At 39.7% G+C, this 19,763-nt stretch overlaps 1 protein-coding gene across 1 annotated transcript in view; it reads left to right on the forward strand.

The window, feature by feature from the left end:
- The window catches only part of LOC107148495 (adipocyte plasma membrane associated protein), a 33,592-nt gene extending 17,240 nt beyond the window's left edge, over nt 1-16,352 (forward strand). The window contains exons 5-10 of the mRNA XM_015493170.2: nt 5,652-5,744; nt 7,178-7,294; nt 8,528-8,702; nt 8,992-9,126; nt 10,874-11,066; nt 15,238-16,352. Coding sequence (XP_015348656.1) covers nt 5,652-5,744; nt 7,178-7,294; nt 8,528-8,702; nt 8,992-9,126; nt 10,874-11,066; nt 15,238-15,447 — 923 coding nt within the window. The 3' untranslated portion in view covers nt 15,448-16,352. The remainder of the gene's footprint in view (nt 1-5,651; nt 5,745-7,177; nt 7,295-8,527; nt 8,703-8,991; nt 9,127-10,873; nt 11,067-15,237) is intronic.
- The last annotated feature ends 3,411 nt before the right edge of the window (nt 16,353-19,763 follow it).

Below are 19,763 nucleotides of genomic sequence, written 5' to 3' on the forward strand. Positions count from 1 at the left end.
TGACAATGTCTTTCACAGAACAGATGTTTTTAATTTTAATGCAGTCTAGCTTGTCAATTATTTCTTCATGGATCATGCCTTAAAAGTTATCATCATACCCAAGGCTACCTAGATTTTACCCTATGTTGTCTTCTGGAATTTTTATCAGTTTGCATTTCACATTTAGGTCTGTGGTCCATTTTGAGTTAATTTTGTAAAATGTGTAAGATCTGTGTCTAGATTAACTTTTTTTAAAAAATTTATTTCTTACATACATGACAGTAGATTAACTTTTTTGCATGTCCAGTTTTAGCACTACTGTTTTCTCCAGTGTATTGGCTCTGCTCCTTTGTCAACTATCAGTTGATTATGTTTATATAGATCTATTCCTGGGCCCTTCGTTCTGTTTCATTGACCTATTTGTGTAGCCTTTTGCTAATAACAGATTGTCTTGATTGTGATGGCTTTATAGTGAATATTGAAGTTGGGCATTGTCAATCTTTGGAATTTATTCTTCTCCTTTAATATTATGTTGGCTCTTTTAGGTCTTTTGCCTTTCCATGTAAACTTTAGGATCAGTTTGTTGGTATTCACAAAATAACTTGCTGGGATTTTAATTGGGCTTGCATTGAATTTGTGCTCAATTTAGGAAGAACTGACATCTTAATAATGTTGAATCTTCCTATCCATGAGCATGGAGTATTGCCCCTTTTAGTATCTTTTTTTAAAAATTATTTTAATCAGTCTCATGTTGAAAGGAGTTCTTTATCAATTTGAGGAAGTTTCCCACTATTCCTAGCTTGCTGAGAGCCTTTTTTTTTTTTTTTAAATATCATAGATGGGTACTAGATTTTGTTGGATTCTTTTTCTGAATCAATTATTATGATCATGTGATTTTTCTTTTTTAGCCTATTGATTTTTGAATGTTGCAGCCTTACATACCTGGGATAAATTCCACACGGTTGTGATGTATAGCCTTTTTTATACATTGTTGGATTTGATTTTGTTGAGGATCTTTGTGTATATGTTCATGTGAGAGAATGGTTTATAATTTTCTCATAATATTTTTTCTGGCTTTAGTATTTGGGTTCATGTTGGACTCATGGAATGAGTTAGGAAGTATTCTATCTGCTTTTATCTACTGAAAGAAATTTTAGAAAATTGGTTGTAATTTCTTAAACGTTTGGCAGAATTCACCAGTGAACTCCTCTAAGCCTGATGCTTTCTCTCTTGAAAGGTTGTTAATTATCAATTCAATTTCTTTGATAGATACAGGATTATTCATTTTCTATTTCTTCTTGTGTAGTGTTAGCAGATTGTGTCTTTCAAGGAATTGAATTGGTCCATTTCATCCAGGTTGTCAAATTTGTGAACATTATTGTTCGTAGTATTATCTTTTTGTGATGTTTCCTCTTTTGTTTCTGATGAATTTAGTTTACTTGTCTTTTTCTAGTTTCCTAAGTTGAAAACTTAAAGAGTATTAATTTTAAATATTTTTCTTTTCTAATATATTTGTTCAATGTGACATTTTCCTTTGAATACCATTTTCACTGTATCCCACAAATTTTGATAAGTTGTATTTTCATTTTTATTCAGTTCAAAATATTTTTAATTTCTCATGAGATTTCTTCATTGACCCATATTTTATTTCAAAATTTTATTTGTTGTGTATTTTGACATTATACATACATGGATTAGAAGTTCCCAATCTGTGATCATTCATGGTATGGAGTTACACTGGTCTTGTTCATTTTAATATCTGAATATAAGAAAGTTATGTCTGATTCATTCTACTGTCTTTTCTATTCCCATTCCCCCTCCCTGCCCTTCATTCCCTTTTGTCTAATCCAGTGAACTTCTATTCCCCCTGCCCTTATTGTGTGTTAGCATTCACGTATCAGAGAGAATTTAGCCTTTGGTTTTTTGGGATTGGCTTATTCCAGTTATCATGATAGTCTCCAGTTCCATTTATCTACTGGCAAATGTCATAATTGCATTCTTCTTATGGCTGAGCAATATTCCACTCTGTGTGTGTGTGTGTGTGTGTGTATCACATTTTCTTTATTCATTCATCTGTTGAAAGGCACCTAGGTTGATTCCATAGATAGCTTAGCTATTGTGAATTGAGCTGCTGTAAACATTGATATGGCTGTGTCGCCATAGTATGCTGATTTTAAGTCCTTTGGATGTATACCAAGGAGTGGGATAACTGGGTCAAATGGTGGTTCAATTTCAAGTTTTCTGAGGAATCTTCATACTGCTTTCCAGAGTGGTTGCACCAATTTGCAGTCCCACCAACGATTTATGAGTGTACCTTTTTCCCTACATCCTCACCAACATTTATTGTTACCTGCGTTCTTGATAGTACCGTTCTGACTGGAGTAAGATGAAATATCACTGTAGTTTTAATTTGTATTTCTCTAATTGCTAGAGATGTTGAACTTTTTTTTCATATATTTGTTGACCAGTCATATTTCTTTTTCTGTGAAGTGTCTATTCAGTTCCTTTGCCCATTTATTGATTGGGTTATTTGTTTTTTTGGTGTTAAGTGTTTTGAGTTCTATTTTGGTACCAGGGATTGAACCCAGGGCACTTAACCATTGAGCCACATCCCCAGCCCGTTTTTAATATTTTGTTTGGAGACAGGGTCTCACTGAATTGTTTAGGGCCTCACTAAGTTGCTGAGGCTGGCTTTGAACTCAAGATCCTCCTGCCTCAGCCTCCCGAGCTGCTGGTATTACAGGTGTGCACCACTGCACTCAGCTTGAATTCTTTATATATCTTGGAGATTAGTGTTCTATGTGAGGTGCAGGTGGCAAAGACTTTCTCCCATTCCATAGGCTCTGTGTTCATGTTCTTGCTGTGAAGAAGCTTTTTAGTTTGATACCATCCCATTGGTTCTTGATTTTACTTCTTGTGCTTTAGAAGTCTCATTGAGGAATTTGGGTCCTAAGCCAACAATGATGGATGTTTGAGCCTGTTTTTTCTTCTAGTAGGTCCAGGGTCTCTGGTCTAATGCCTAGGTCCTTGATCTACTTTGAGTTGCGTTTTGTATAGGGTGAGAGATAGGGGTCTAATTTCATTTTGCTACATGTGAATTTCCAGTTTTTCTAGCACCATTTGTTGAAGAGGCTATCTTTTCTCCAATGTATGTTTATGGCACCTTTGTCAAGAGTGAGATACCTGTATTTATGTGGATTTGTCTCTGTGTTTCTATTTTGTACCATTGGTCTTCATGTCTGTTTTGGTGTCAATATCATGCTGTTTTTGTTACTATAGCTCTGTAGTATAATCTAAGATCTGGTATTGTGATGTATTCTTTTAAATTTGCTAAGGTATGTTTTATGATCCAGAATGTGGTCTATGTTGGTGAGTGTTCTATATGAGTTTGAGAAGAATGTATACATTTGGGCTTTGGTATGTTCCAGGAATTGGTTCTAGGACCTCCATAGATACCTAAATCTGCAGATGCTCAAGTCCCTTTTATGAAATGACATGGAATTTGCATATCACCTATGCATATTCTGCCATGTATTTTAAGTTGTCTCTAGATTACCTATCATACCTAAAACAATGTAAATATCACATAAGTAGTTGTTGCATTGTATAGGAAATAATGACAAGAAAAAGTATGTTCATGTTCATCATAGACACTTTTTTTCCCCAAATATATTTTTTTAATATTTATTTTTTAGTTTTAGGTGGACACAGTATCTTTATTTTACATTTATTGTGCTGAGGTTCAAACCCAGGGCCTCATGCATGCTAAGCGAGCACTCCACCACTGAGCCACAATCCCAGCCCTCCCCAAATATTTTTGATCCATGGTTGGTTGAATTCACACATAGTAAACTCGTGAATAGGAAGATCTGAGTGTATTCTACCATTGTTGGATGAAATAATTAATTAGATGTCAATTAAATCTAGTATATTGGTGGGGCTGTTGAGTTTAACCTTGTTCTTAGCAATTTTCTGCTTACTGGGTAGAAGAAGGGGGTTGAAGTGTCATGATAGATCTTTTTTTTAAATTTTTTATTGTTGGTTGTTCAAAACATTACAAATTTCTTGATATATCATATTTCACACTTTGATTCAAGTGGGTTATGAACTCCCATTTTTACCCCATATACAGATTGCAGAATTACATCAGTTACACATCCATTGATTTACATATTGCCATACTAGTGTCTGTTGTGTTCTGCTGCCTTTCCTATCCTCTACTATCCCCCCTCCCCTCCCCTCCCCTCCCCTCCCCTCTTCTCTCTCTACCCCCTCTACTATCATTCATTTCTCCCCCTTGTATTATTTTTCCCTTTCCCCTCACTTCCTCTTGTATGTACTTTTGTATAACCCTGAGGGTCTCCTTCCATTTCCATGCAATTTCCCCTTCTCTCTCCCTTTCCCTCCCACCTCTCATCCCTGTTTAATGTTAATCTTCTTCTCCTGCTCTTCGTCCCTACTCTGTTCTTAGTTACTCTCCTTATATCAAAGAAGACATTTGGCATTTGTTTTTTAGGGATTGGCTAGCTTCACTTAGCATAATCTGCTCTAATGCCATCCATTTCCCTGCAAATTCTAATGATAGATCTTATTTCATCTTGCAGTTCTGACAGTTTTTGCCTTATATCTTTTGATGCTCTGTTGTGAGGCATATCCATATTAAAGATTGTTATGTCTTACATTATCATTATGTAATGCCCCTCTTTATCCCTGATAATTTTCCTTGCTCTGAAATCTGCTTTGTGTGAAATTAATATCACTACTTCTATTTTCTTTTGATTAGTGGTAGTATGTCATGCTTTCTCCATCCCTGTACTTTTAATCTGTATGTGTCTTTTGTTAAAGTGGATGTGGTGGTACTCACCTGTAACCCCAGCAACTTGGTCGATTGAGGCAGGAGGATCACAAGTTCAGGACCAGCCTCAGCAACTCAGCAAGACCCTGTCTCAAAATTCAAAAATAAAAAGGACTGTAGATGTGGCTCAGTGGTAGAGCACCCTGGGTTCAATCCCCAGTACTGGGAAAAAAACAAAAAACCCAAAAACATTTTTTATGATTCAGTTTTCTCCCTAAGAGTATCAGTTAAAAAAATACACACACACACACACACACACAAATACACGTATATATATTAAAAACTTTTTATAGTGGTTGCCCTAGAGTTTACATGTTTAAATATATATCATTTAAAAACTGAAATGTTTATAATGAATTTCGTATCATCCTTGCTTTAAGATATGCTAATCTTCTCTTTCTAATTTTAGTACCTATGTTGCCCAAATGAGCAGTTCTTCTTTAGTAGGAAGTCATCGACATCAGCAGCAGATATTGCCTTGAGGTGAACATGCATCTGTGCCTCTGGGTCCTGAGTATCAGTCTAGACTTTCAGGACTAAGCAATAGCAGCCTCTCAGTTTTTATCACTGATTTTTGTGTGTTTTACCCTACCTGCATGGTCAGTATCAGACCCACATGCTAGTTCCCTAGGCCCCTGCAGTTTTGTCAGTGTAAGTTTAATTCTCATACATCACCTCTTGTTCATCCTCAGAACTGCAATTTCATTTCATGAGATGAAAAACAACCAAGTCACCTCTGTTTTGGAAGAAGGTGGTATGGCCACAATTCTTGGGCCAACTCTTAATAATCTTTTTCCTTCTTTGTTTTTTTAAACAGATGTGATGTTTACTGGCACAGCAGATGGCCGGGTTGTAAAACTTGAAAGTGGTGAAATAGAGACCATCGCCCGGTTTGGTTCGGGCCCATGCAGTAAGTGGGCGACAAATCATTCAAAAAGGTGCCACCTGTAGAACTGCTTTTCTCTAGAAGCCAGCTTCACCCTTGGAGAAGAAGAAGCCATGACCATTTGGCAGAGAGAACATGATGTGGAATTTGCATTTGCCGGGTGGTTGGTTGCTGGACCTCACAGGGCTTGGTGGTTACCCAACTGGACGGTAGCCATGGAACCTGTTGGATACTTTGTGGGGCTATACTTCTTCACTATTCCTCAAGTTGTGGTCACTTTTGTGGTGGTTTTAGAGGTTAATTGATGATGTTGAAGTGCTGTTACAGAAAAGTAGGTGGCTTTATCATGACTGGAATGCTCATGTGTAATGGCTGTATTAGCTTTTGGAGAATTGTAACAGTGTCATTCAAAGTGAAATGCTCTTAAATCATTGCAGGTTTTGGAAACCTAAAGTAGAAGACTTCCACTGTTTAAAAATTGATAATCCAAGGCTTCTTTTAATTTTTATTTTGTTATTTTATGTTATTTATGCTATTTTATTTTACTTTATTTTTATTGTCATTTTATATTACTGGAGATTGATACCAGGGCTGCTTTACCACTGAGCTACATCCCAACTCCTATTTAAAATGTTTTATTTTGAGGCAGAGTCTCACTAAGTTGCTGAAAATTTCACTACATTGCTGAGGCTGGCTTCAAAATTGGGTTCTTCCTGCCTCAGCCTACCAAGTTGTTGGGATTATTGCTATGCACCACCATGCCTGGATTTTTATTTTTAATTTTTTGTGATGCTGGGGATTGAACTCAGGGCTTTGTGTGTGCTGAACAAGCTCTTTACCATTGAGCTATACCCCTAGTTACCATTTTTAATAGCTAGAATATTTTCGTAAAATGATGCATTTTCATTATGAAATGGAAAGAATACAAACATAATAAAAACAAAATAAAAATCACCTTAGCTTCTCAGATGTAATTGTTATGGATATTTTAGTGAGTAACTTTTCAGGTATCTTTCTATTCATGGGTACTCATGCCCACCCAGTTTTTTATATGATGGATCATACTCTAAGCTTGATTATTTAACCTCCTTTTTCTGTTCCGTTTTGGCAGTAAGCAACCCACAATGAGCACCTCACAGTAAGCACCAGCACCAAGCACCTACACTAAACACCTTGCAATGAGTACCCACAAGCACCACCGCCCATAGTGAGCACTCTTTGTGGACATCTAAATAGTAGCACTTGTAGTGAGTACCCTGGAGTGGGCACCTTCAGTGAGTATTCTGCAGTAGTACCTACGTTGAACATCATGAAGTGAGCATTGTAGGGACTGGTCTAGTTCTAATGCTATGACTCTTTTTGCTCTGTACATCATGATGTCTGTTTAGGTAGAAATGGATGAGATACTTGGACACTGAGGAGGGCAGCCACCAATTCCTGTCTGTTTGTCTTCCTAGAAACCCAGGATGATGAGCCTGCTTGTGGGAGACCTCTGGGCATCCGGGCAGGGCCCAATAGAACTCTTTTTGTGGCTGATGCATACAAGGGACTGTTTGAAGTAAATCCTCAGAAACGTATGTGACAATAATGTGTTTCCTTCTGTGGTGTTTTCAGCTCTTTTATATGATGTGTGTATAAGTAGATTTAATAGGATTTGTTAAGAATGGTCTGCTAGAGACTCTAATATTTTCTTACTCACTGAATGGTACCGAAAGCATTGCCTACATATGTCAACTAGTTTTAGCCATCAGATCTCTCTGTGTGATGGCATTTGATCTGTGTTGATTTCTTCTGTTATTAGTATTTTAGCCACAGGGTCTCAAGGAGGTGCATTTGGGGATTTTAGACCTTTTCTTCCTATCTTTATTTTTCTTTGTATTTCTGTATCTTGTCTTCCTGTTTATTTTTTCTCATCTCTTTGTTACCACCCCCTTTGTCTTTTCTCTTTCTCCAGCTCTTCTTTTTTCTCCCTTATCCCCTGACTGGTCATGATGTCACTTTGACTGTGTTACAATATTTGCTCTGTGTACTTTCTTGGTTGGCAATTTATGCCATGGAGGAGACTGTCTGTAGGGGCCAGATCATGGACCCTGTAGACTGGCCACCTGGGTAGCCCCTGCTCTGCCATTTGATGACTGTGCAACTATATGCATTACCTGGCTTCTGTATGCCCAGTTTCTTCGTGCATAAGATAGGGATAGTAGTTGGGCCTGTCTTGTGGTATTGCTGCCAAGATCTAAATTAGATTATACATGAAAAGAGCTTAATACTCAATAAATGTTCTATTATTTTTATTTCGTTATTTTATATTTTACTTTTTAATTTTATTTTGTAATGTTATTTTATGTTGTTATTTTATTTTATTTCAGTCTAAGTCTAGCTTAGTCTAGACAGATTTTTACAGTGTTGCCCAGACTGGCTTCAAATGTGGCTCAAGTGATTCTCCTGCTTCAGCCTCTGTAATAACTGCAACTGTGGTGCATGTCACTGAGTCTTACTATTTTTAAGAACATATTCCTGCTACTTCTTTACTTAAAAGCCAATGAATGTAACATTCATATTTTTCTCAAGCAAAATAGTACTTTAAAGCCTTTAACATAACACTCTTGATACGTTTTTTTTTCTTCTTCCTTATTATGTTAGCATTAATATGCTGTTTTTACATAAGAAAGAACAGATCTTCTGACCTATGACAATGGAGAAGCTCATTTTGTTTTTTCCTTTCACACCATTTAGGCTGATTAATGTTTTGAAATTATTGAGAAGAAAGTTCTTAGAGTAAAAGCAAATGTTTTTCCTAACTTCAGGTGAAGTGAAACTTCTTTTGTCCTCTGAGACACCCATTGAGGGAAAGAAAATGTCCTTTGTGAATGATTTGACCATCACTCGGGATGGGAGGAAGATTTATTTTACAGATTCCAGCAGTAAATGGCAAAGACGGGATTATCTGCTTCTGGTCATGGAGGGTACTGATGATGGGCGGTGAGTGTTCACTTCAGTCTTCCCCTAAGTTAGCTAATCAGCCAGGCGTGGTAGCTTCATCAGAACTCATTACTTCTAGGAGCCATATGAGTGTTTCTGAGCAAAATATTTCTGCTTGTAGGAATGGCTTTTAGAATCGAGTGATGGAGCTATCATTTCCTCTTTGAGGAACTAAAATGAGACTGACCAGTCCATCCAAGGGGGTGGGTCTAGACAGACTGGAAAGCTCTAAGCCCATTGAAGGCCATGGACTCTTATCTGTGTGACCCTTCATTTTTGATCTCCACAGCCTGCTAGAGTATGATACTGTGACCAAGGAAGTGAAAGTTCTTTTGGACCAGTTACGATTCCCTAATGGAGTCCAGCTTTCTCCTGAGGAAGATTTTGTCCTGGTAGCAGAAACAACCATGGCAAGGATACGAAGGTGTGTATGTGTTAACTGAACTATCAGTTGTTGAGCAGAGCTCACCATAGCCTGGGATAGGGTGGAAATGTGGTTGACATAACTCTGAGACGCAGCAGAGCACCTCTCCCTTTTGTAATAATGGTAAAAGTATATGATAAAATATTGAACATTGTTAGCAGTTAGGGAAATGCACATTAAAACTGTACTGAGATTTCATCTTATACTAGTCAAAATGGCAGTCATCAAGAATACAAATAACAATAAATGCTGGAGAGAAAGTGGAGAAAAAGGAAAACTTTTATACTGTTGGTGGTTTTGTAAATTAGTATAACCACCATGGAAATCGGTATGGAAGTTCCTTGAAAGACTAGGAATGGAACCACCATATGGCCTGGCTATACCACTTCTCAATATTTATCCTAAAGAATTAAAGTCAGCGTGCTATAGTGATACATGCATACCCATGTTTATAGCAGCACAGTTCACAGTAGCCAAATTATGGAACCAGTGTAAGTGTCTGTCAATGGATGAATGACAGACATGGTAGATATACACAATAGAGTTTTATTCTGCCATAAAGAAAAATGAAATTATATCATTTGCAGGAAAATGGATGAACATGAGAATATTATGTTAAGCAAAACAAGCCAAACTCGTAAAGTTAGGGGTCATGTTTTTTTTTGCTATGTGTATGCTAGGGAGGAAAAAGGAAAAGAAAAGTGTGTGTAGGAGAAAAGCAAGGGGAGATTAGTAGAGGAAAGGGACCAGGGAGTAAGCAGTAGGGGAGTGGGGAAAATATTTGGGAATATTGGCTAAAGTATATTGTTATATTGTGTTCATATACTAATGTGTGACAACAGAATCCACCATTATGTATAATGTGCCAATAAAAAATAAGGAGAAAAACAAAGAATTAAAGTCAGCATACTATGGTGATGTATAAATTCCTACATTTATAGGAGCACAGTTCACATTAGCTAGACTATGGAACCAGCCTAGGTGTCCATCAATGAATGAATGGATAAAGAAAATGTGGTATATATACACAATAGAGTTTTATTCACCTGTAAAGAGTGAAACTATGTCATTTGCAGGAAAATGGATGGAACTTGAGAACATTATGTTAATCAAAGTAAGCCAAACTCACAAAGTCAGGAGTTGTATGTTTTATCTCAAACATGGAAGCTATAGAAGAAAAAGGAAAAGAAAGTTTGGCAGGAGTGGAGGGAATCTAATGAAAATTGTAGGGAGATCAGTAGAGAAAAGGGGCTGGGGTAGGGAGGAGGGTAGAGAAAAGGGAAGTACTAGGGAATGATATTGGCCGAATTATATTATTTATTTTGTGTATATGTATGAATGTATAACAGTGGATTCCACTATTATATTCAACTCTAATGAACAACAGCAACAACAAGAAAATAATATGGACATAAATGGTAAAAGCAAAGTTCAAGGATAGGTTTCCTTCCTTCCCTTTCTCATTCTTTTGGGGAGTTGCAAGTCTGAAAAAGTATCTTGATTTAATGCTACTGCACAGCTTGTTTTCCATTTCTCTGCCAGGTGGGCCTTAGTCCCCTCAACACCACCTATTCATGCTGCTCTGGGGCCCTTGACGATGTCCTCATGGCAGCTGTGCTTGTGTGCATGTTGTATACATTTATAGTAGTTTCCATAATTGTTTTTGGACCAAGACCAGTTTGGTAAAAATTTTTTTTTCTCAGATTGGAGGGCTACTACTCACTGCCTGCTTGGGTAAATTTTTCAGGGTCTATGTATCTGGCTTGATGAAAGGAGGGGCTGATATGTTTGTGGAGAACATGCCTGGATTTCCTGACAACATCCGACCCAGCAGTTCCGGGGGGTACTGGGTCGCCATGTCAACCATTCGCCCTAATCCTGGGTTTTCCATGTTGGATTTCTTATCTGAGAGACCCTATATTAAAAGAATCATTTTTAAGGTAACTATCAAAACTATAATTCTTTAAAAAAAAGTTAATTAATCTAATTATGATCTCTTCTAGTTCTGCTTATAATATTTGGTACCCTTTAATGATGACTTACAAGCCCACTTTATTCTTCATCCTGACATATAAATTTAAACATTTGAACCTTTTTTGATTCTCTGCCCTCTTCTGGTTTCTCTGTTTTTTTTTTTTTTTTGTCACCCATCATTATGATTTCTGGGGCCTCCACCTTGCCTGTCAGTTTCATTCTTTTCTCTTTGCTATGGCTGTTTCCAACTGTCTCCACTCTTCTCCAGACCCTGTGACTTTGCCCTACACCCACCCCCCTTGTCTTTTCCTCCACAGAGTTATCAGGTACCTTCCTCTTCTTCCTGTGGCCACACGTATAAACTCACCTCCATACTACCCACTCTGTCCTGTTATCTCCATAGGTTTCTGCCCTATGACCTCTTAACATACCAAACTCTTTCCCATTAAAACAAAATCATCCATCCCCACTAATGGCTAGCCACAACCCATTCAACATGGCCATATCAGTGGTTATAATGTTATTATCATTTATCTCTATGTTCTTGTATCATCCTAGAGTTTTCCTAGTGCCTATTTTTTATGTTCTTGCATCATCCTACAGTTTTCCTAGTGCCTTTTATGAAATACCCTGAATCATAGCTCAGCACATTTGCACAGTGGGGGAGTAACTTGCTGACAGGTGCTTCTTTAATGCAAGTTGAATAGGTATTTGAAATTGATATCAAATATTTGTAACTTAGAGTCCTGGAGGTGGCAGGCAGCAGTTATTGAGCCCACTGTATTGGGTTGTGTATGTGGGCTCACATTCTTGGTCACGTTGGCCCCTGGCCTTCAGTGGTCTTCATTTGAGCCATAATTCCCCTTACCCATGATGTCTCCTCTTACTCATTTTTCACCCACTGGAGCTGAGTATGGTTTATGCTCAATTTCTGTCTGTGTTCCTATAGCCAGAATGAGATAGTCATATGTTCTTTCTTGGGGATGAAGGTTGTGTCTCTTTTCCTCAACTAGAACATTCTATTTTTTTAGTTTTGAGAAAATATTAAGGTTATAACAAATGAGTATATAGGGGACAAAGAATTTTTTTTCCATGAACCATTTGCAAATAAGTTGCTGACCTGGTGCTCCTGGTGCTCTCAGATACTAGGAAGTTTTCTTCCTGTAAGGACTTTGTCTTTTATTACCAACAACCAAACCTAGGAAACTCACATGGATACCTTACTAACCCACAGGCTGCACTCAGGTTTTGCCAGTTGTCCTAATGTCCTTAATTACAAAAGGATTCAACCCAGAATCAAGCATGGCCTTTATTTGCCATGTGTCTTTATTCTCCTTCAGTCTGGAATAATTCCTGTCTTGTTTTGACTTTTTGACCTTGACCTTTTAGAAGCTTAGAGGTCAGTTATGTTGCAGAATGTCCCTCCATGTGGATTAGTGTAGTGTTTTCTCATGATTCAATTCAGGTTCTGTGTCACTGGCAGGTGTAGCATGGAAGTGCAACAGTCAAAGGGTATGTGATATTTTTTGTCTCATTAGCAGTGGTGGCAGTTTTGATCACCTGATTCTGGTGATCAAATGCCAGGTCTCTCAGTTGTAAAGTCATTCTTTGTCCATTTATAATTAATAATCAGTGCTATCCCATGGCTTCCCATTTTATCAGTGGATATAATGTTTTTATCATTATTTATCTTGATGTTCATATTGTCCATCTGTGGCCAGTGGAAGTCCCTTCAGTGTGGCTCCTGTACCTCTGGACACATTCCTTTCATTCTTGGACCATTTTGTCACTGTCACACAGGTTGTTTCAGGAACATGTATTTTCCCTGCCCCGCATCTAGAATTGGCCATTTCTCTAATGAACCATGGTTCCTTCTGGAGGTCTGGATGGTTCACTTGTTGCTTTTGGATGTCCCTGTTTTCTGGCCTCCTCAAAGGACAAAGCTCAGGAATATGTACTTACATCTATGTTAATTTGTCATCTGTTTAAACCGAACACAGCTGTTCATGCAGGTATATCCAATTTCAGTCCAACACCACAGGATTAATTCTAGTTTTCTCCCATTATTTCTTTCATTATTTATACCTCTCTAACAATGAAATGTCTAGATACCATTATCCTTCATATATTTACCAGTTTAATCAGTTCCCCCAAATATAGCCATAATCCATCTCTCATATGGCCTTTGTTGGGGCTCTCGATTGCCACACTGGGCCAGCTCTTCTTTCTGACTGCCTGCAGGAGCTTGTGTTTTTATTCAAGGACTCTGATACCCTGTACCAATCTGTCCCTGGTGAACACTCTTCTTACTCTCTTTTGCCAGGCCACTTGGTTGCAGGGACATCCCCTTACTCTGTTTGTGCTCTGACAATCTGTGCTAGGCCACTATAATCTCCTTGTCCTCTGTATGCACCTACCTGCTCAGCCACACTAGGGGCTTCTTGACTGAATTGTTCAGGTAGAGAAATGACATAGGACAGAGAATGTCTTAGGAAGGTAACTACAGCTATGACTTGAGTGGCCATGGGGGACCTGAGGTGAGGGCTGGTGGTCAGGGAGAGGTGGTGGCAGGGCCCAGGGTTGGGGTGGCATAAACATAGGTTGTATTGCAAGACTCTGAGGTGGTCAGGTGTTACAGTTTAGATGTGGGACATCCGCCAAAAGCTCTTGTTAACGCAGTGATATTGAGAGGTGAAATGATTAAATTGTGAGAGTTATAACAATTAGTCCATCCTAGTTTGAATGGACTGACTGGGTTTTAACTGTAGGAAGGTGGGGGCATTGACTGGATGAGTTAGATGCCCTGAAAGGGTGCATCTTCCCTGTGGCCTCTTCCCCTGCCCCTTTCTTGCTCCCTGCTTCCTGGCTACCATCAGGGAAGCAATGGTGTTGTCTGTCTGTAAACTGAGGCCTTTGAAACTATGAACCCCAAATAAACTTTTACTCTTCTGAGTTGTTCTTGGATATTTTGGTCACAGCCATGAAAAAGCTTACTAAAATACAAGACTTGTAGAGCATGGAAGGACAGGGATCAAGGGTAAGGGTTAGGTTTTTGGCTTTAACAACGGGTGTGAGGGCCTGTCTCCAGAGCCAGGGACTCTGTCAAAGTTGAAGTACTGTTGTGAGGTCCAGGTAGAGTTGAATACAGGCAGCCAGGGAATTAACACTGGTTTGGACATAGAGGTGGAGATTTGAGAGGTTTCTGGGAGAATAACTAGTTGAAACGAGAGAGGGTGAGATCTTTTGGAATAAGATGGAAAGAGAAGAGAGGGAAAGATACATGACTAGACAGTGGGAGGGCTGTTCCATGGTGGAAAGCCCCTATGGAGGAAAGCAACTTTGATCCATTGCTGTTGAACCTTCTAGAGCTAAGTTGACTTGAATGTCTTCTTAAACATTTTCAGTGACTGGGAGACATTATCCCCAGGACAGTTGCAATTGTTTAGGTATTTTCACCTGAATTAATCTTCCTATTAACTTCTAGACACTGCTCTTATGCAGCTAAGTACTTTGTTGTAATTACCTACCTGAGGTCCTTCTGCTCGGTCAGAAATTCTCTCTCCCCAGTGATTTCCCTGCTTAAAACTCTTCGTCAGCCCCATGTTGCTCACAGAATCCAAGTCTAATAAGCCCCTTGGCTAGGCATGCCCAGGAGATGTCAGAAGTGCCCTTCTCAGTATCATGTGCCAGGTGGTACCCTCAGGCTCTGTGTGCTAGCTTCAAGAAAAGTTGAAGAATTGGCTTTAGAGGTGTGTGGTGTGTGGACTTGCTTACTTAACTTACTTAACTCCCAGGCTCTTTTTGAATGTGAATTGCTCTTCAATCTCCATTATGTATACATTGTATGTCTGAAATACTTTAATCAGGATTTGTGTATTCTGGTTAACTTGTTCTGGGTTTGACCCAGTGTTCTGGTGGGTGAGGTCATTCTCAGCTTTGGCTATAGTGTGTTTCTCCATGATCATCTGCACTGTCCTCATGCTGGCTTGTCCTCCTTTGCCTGATCTGCAAGGGGCATGGGGCCACTCTTAGCTCTATGCTATGGGGCTTCCCTGAGGAACCTGATCATTCTTAGTTGGCAAGGGGCAATCTTGTAGTCAGAATGTAAGCTCTCCTTGCACTGTGCTTCCCTTCCAGCTGTTTAGTCAGGAGACGGTGATGAAGTTTGTGCCACGGTACAGCCTCGTGTTAGAACTCAGTGACAGTGGTGCCTTCCGGAGAAGCCTGCATGATCCTGATGGGCTGGTGGCCACCTACATCAGTGAGGTACATGAACATGATGGGCACCTGTACCTGGGCTCCTTCAGGTCCCCCTTCATCTGCAGACTCAGCCTTCAATCTGTTTAGTCAGCCCAGCAGCTCACCATGCGCACTAAGAGTCATTATACTCGGCCATCATACCTGATCCAGGAGGAGCTATGGACACAGTTCTGACCCCATGTACCTATCGGTCCTCGGAGGTGTGATAGGAATGGCTACTATAACCTTGAGAATGTGTAGGCCCCCAAGGGGCACCCATCACCTGGGCCTGACTTCATCTTTAGAGGAAAGCATAAAATATCTGCTATGGAGAAGATAAATTCATGTGAAGCCATTTCCCTTAAAAGAAAGAAAGAAAAAAAAAAAGCTTTCTGAGTACAGTAATTCTCCAGAACTTGGGGAAACTTCATGCATTTTTAACAGGGCTCAGGGTTTGTTCTGCTGGCCTCAGTATCTTTATACTCTTATGTTTTTTTTTTTTTTTGGTGGGGGATGTTGGTACAGGAGAACAGGGGTACACAGTAGAAATATACTGAGGCTAGCCAGCAAGAGCTGTGTGAACTGTGACTTTAGACTGTTTCTCAGGAGCTATGTGGGACAAGGGCCCTTGGTCCCTGAGCATTCCCTCCATAGTGGAGGGGTATCTTCCTACCTTCCACCTGCTGTGGCCTGGCCTTCCTTCATGCTGGAAGTTTTCAAGACCTTGAGTAAGCATGTAGGAAAAGTAGGCTGATTCCAGTGGCAAGAAGACTTCCTGGGGTTTCTTTCTGTGAATACTTATGCTGCTGGAATTGGACAATCCAGTAGCTTAGTACTTACTGCAGGGGTGTGTTTAGGAACATCCTTTTTTTTCACCTCTAGACTCACAGATATAAATAGTGCATATGTTGACGTCATATTTGTGCTAGTGTTATAAGCCCCAAGTTGCTGTGTATCTTGAGAAGTCTATACACTGGTCTTAATTTTGATAATAATAAATAATATAAAATCCATTTTTCTGTTGATTAACTTTTTGAAGATGTGGACTGGGAGTTTCTTATGTACTTATTTTAAATGACTGAAATTTAATTCCATCAAGTGTTGATGTGAGGATCATCTCGGTAAGAGTTGTTTTAGGGCCAAACATCCTATCTAGTTGGCTCTGAAGGGAAGTCATGGAGCCTCTGATGACACCAACCTTCTTCAGCCATCTGCCTCCTTGATTCTTTTTTTTTTCAGTGCTGGGGAGGGAACCCAGGACCTTTCACATGTTAGGCAGGTACTCAACCACTTAGCTACATTCCAGCCTTGTTGATTAATTTTTTGATAGATTGATATTATACTTCTTTCCTGTTTTCTAGCCTACAGCTGTTCCTTTCTTTCCTGGTGTTTGTGAGAATGCACAAGAGATTGTATCTCTAGAAGCATCTGAAAAACTTGACAGATAATATTTTAAACAGGCTATGATATAAAAATATAAAGAATATAAAGAGCCCTCATGTTAGTGGAGGTACCAAGGGTTTGATAAGGAGTTAATCTTGATTAATCTGTTGTGTCACCTCCGCTGGACTGACTTTATGTGGAATAAAGTGACAGTAGACTAGATGCAAAGATTGGTTCCAGTCCAACTGATACAATCTGTATTTAATCAAATGAACAACAATTAATATTGTTTATTTGCCTTTATAGGAAAGAAAATTGAGTAGTCATTATTAATTACTTTTTTGAGGATACTGGGGACTGAACCTAGGCATGCTGTACCACCAAGATATACTCCCAGCCCTTTTTATTTTTTGAGATAAGGTCTTGCTAAGTTGCTTAGGCTGGCCTTGAACTTGTGATCCTCTTGTCTCAGCCTCCTGAGTACCTGGGATTACAGATGTGTGCCACTATACCTGGCTATTAAATACTTTTAAACAGCTAATGATGGGACATATCATGTACAAAAGAATAATAAGGTAATGCCTAATCACTGTGTCATAAAAACAATTTAAATGTGCTGGGCCTGTATGCTGACTTCTCAGTTGTTTGAGAATAGAGAACTTTGTGCTTAATGCTTAGTTCTCAAAGGTGCAAAGAAGCTGGTAAATTGTTTTTCACAGTTTTCAGCAAAGGAGTCTTGATTTTGACTCAGGTGTTGATTTTCTGTCTCCAGGTGTCATTTCCTGTGGCACCCAATGAATCACCGGGTTGATTTTTAAAACATGTTAATAATTCACACTAGAGTAAATCCCTTTTATGTTTACCAGCAGAAGCATGTCACATATTTAAACCTAAAAAGAAGACTATCTTTTTCACCTTCTCATGCCAAATTACCACATAAAACACAGGAAATGACACTAAGCAGGAGTCTGAAGGTGAGAATAGAGAACTTTGATCCATGTGGCTGTGGATCTGGCTCCTTAGGAGTGTGCACAGCTGGCAAGGAGTGTGCAGCAGTTTGGGGAAAACTATGGAACACTCAGGGCTGTCAGGATTTTGACTGGTTTTGGGCAGTTTGAGACCTTGAACAAAAGTTCTTTTCTTTTTTTTTGGTCATAATCCTGATCGATCTTAGAAGCCTGGGTACTTAACCTTACCTTTTCTCAGTGATAGTAACATTAGATGATGGAACCACTTGCTTTTAGTGTCAGAATAAATCCCTTTGTGTAAGGGTCAAGCTGAAAAATTTTAAAAGTGGGCAAAACTGGATTGGTAGCCTGGGATTTCAGGTCATCCAGGTTGACATTCACTCCCATCTCCATGTGGATGTTTTATTTCACGCTTTGTTCAGATCTACCACAGCTGTCTTTGGCAGCAGGAACAATGTGTCTTCAGGGACATAGTTGGTATGTGTGTCTCTGATAATGCTAAGGCATGTTGGCAGTTGGCTTCCAGAAGTCAAGGTTGCATGGGCCTGCTAAGTGTCTTTCCTTATGGCATTAGCACGGCTGGTCTAAGGGGGAACATATTATTCAGTAACATATGAAATGAAACAAATTGTAAATAACTGAAATGGTGGTATATTATAGATAAAGCCTTCCCTTGGAGTACAGGCCCACAGAGAGACTTTCCAGAAGACTGAAATGTGGTGTGGGCGGCACAGGCCTCATAGACCTGTGACGGGGCTGGTTTGCCTTAGTTATAAGAGATGGGAATAGACTCGCTATTCAAATGGTGTACTGAAAGTCTCTGGTATAGGTTAGTGTTCAAACCTGGGAATGTGAGGTCAGGATCTGAGGCTTCCTTCTTCCAGGGGTGAAGCTGCTGCAGGGGTTGGTAGGGACTCTTGCCTGAGGGAGCCCTGGCTAGGACAGAAGAGCTCAGCTACAGCTCATGAACATGGGCCCCCCTTCCTCACACCTGAACATACCCATGCTCACTCTGACACCTGGGAGGCAGGAGAGGCAAGGAGCCTGACCTTGATGCACCCTGGGTCTGTACTTGTGTAAATGAGATGGACTGAGAAGTAAGGGTATAGGCACCTTCATCTATTGCTTCAACTTGCAAAAGTCACCCAGGGTCTGGCTCAGCTGTGTCCTGATGTCCCTCTGGCTCCTCCAATCTGTGACTCCCTGCCTGGTTGTGTGCAGGGTCAACAGGGCCTTTTATGGAAGGATTGCTTTCAAGGGCCTTAGGAATCACCAAATAAAGTAAATGTCTTATGTCATTGCTGCCACCACTATCCCTGAATTAAATGGCCAGAAGATGAGTCAAAGCAATAAAAACAAAGGAACATTTGGAATTTTGTTTACTTATATATCACTGAAAAAAACCAAAGGGTAATTTATTTTTGTGTTACATTGATTGCATTTATGGTGGAGAGCCATAATTGCCTATTGGATGCATGTTTTCTTTCCTAGAGATTATCAAGTCCATGTTTCTTCAAGGTGCCAGCATGCCTTCTGCTAACAGTGTACACCCTACCTTACATGTAGTCACTTTAAAGAGAGTTTGGAGAGGAAAAAGCCCACAGTGAATGGGCCTTGCTGGTGCAGGGACCTATGGTCACCTTCCTTTGAATGAAGGCTCAGAGAACCAGGCTACCAGCCAGCTCCTAGGCTTCCCACTATGATCCAGCTCCATAATTCTAGATCAAGCTGAAGATCTGTCTTTCCCTAGGATCTGGTGGTCTGCAGCCTGTAATTTCCTCTTTCTTTTTCTTATGCCCCTGTACAACCTGTCCCTGGATGGCTTTGTTCCACCATTGCCCCACCCTACATGCCCAAGCACTTCTGTGCTCCTACTAAGCTGTTCCAAATCCTCAGGCCTCAAAGGCAGCAGAGAACTCAGGTGAAGGCCTGACCCTGAAGAAACCTGGCTGGAGGGCAGGCTCTCCCAAACTCTATAGGGTCACCTTGCCCTGTCTGTTCACCATGTTGACAGGCTTCCCTGTTTCTAGTTGCTCCGACTTTACATTTTAATTAGCAGCTAATTGCTGGACA

This window comes from Marmota marmota, unplaced genomic scaffold (assembly GCF_001458135.2).
Source record: "Marmota marmota marmota unplaced genomic scaffold, marMar, whole genome shotgun sequence".
NCBI classification, from domain to species: domain Eukaryota; kingdom Metazoa; phylum Chordata; class Mammalia; order Rodentia; family Sciuridae; genus Marmota; species Marmota marmota.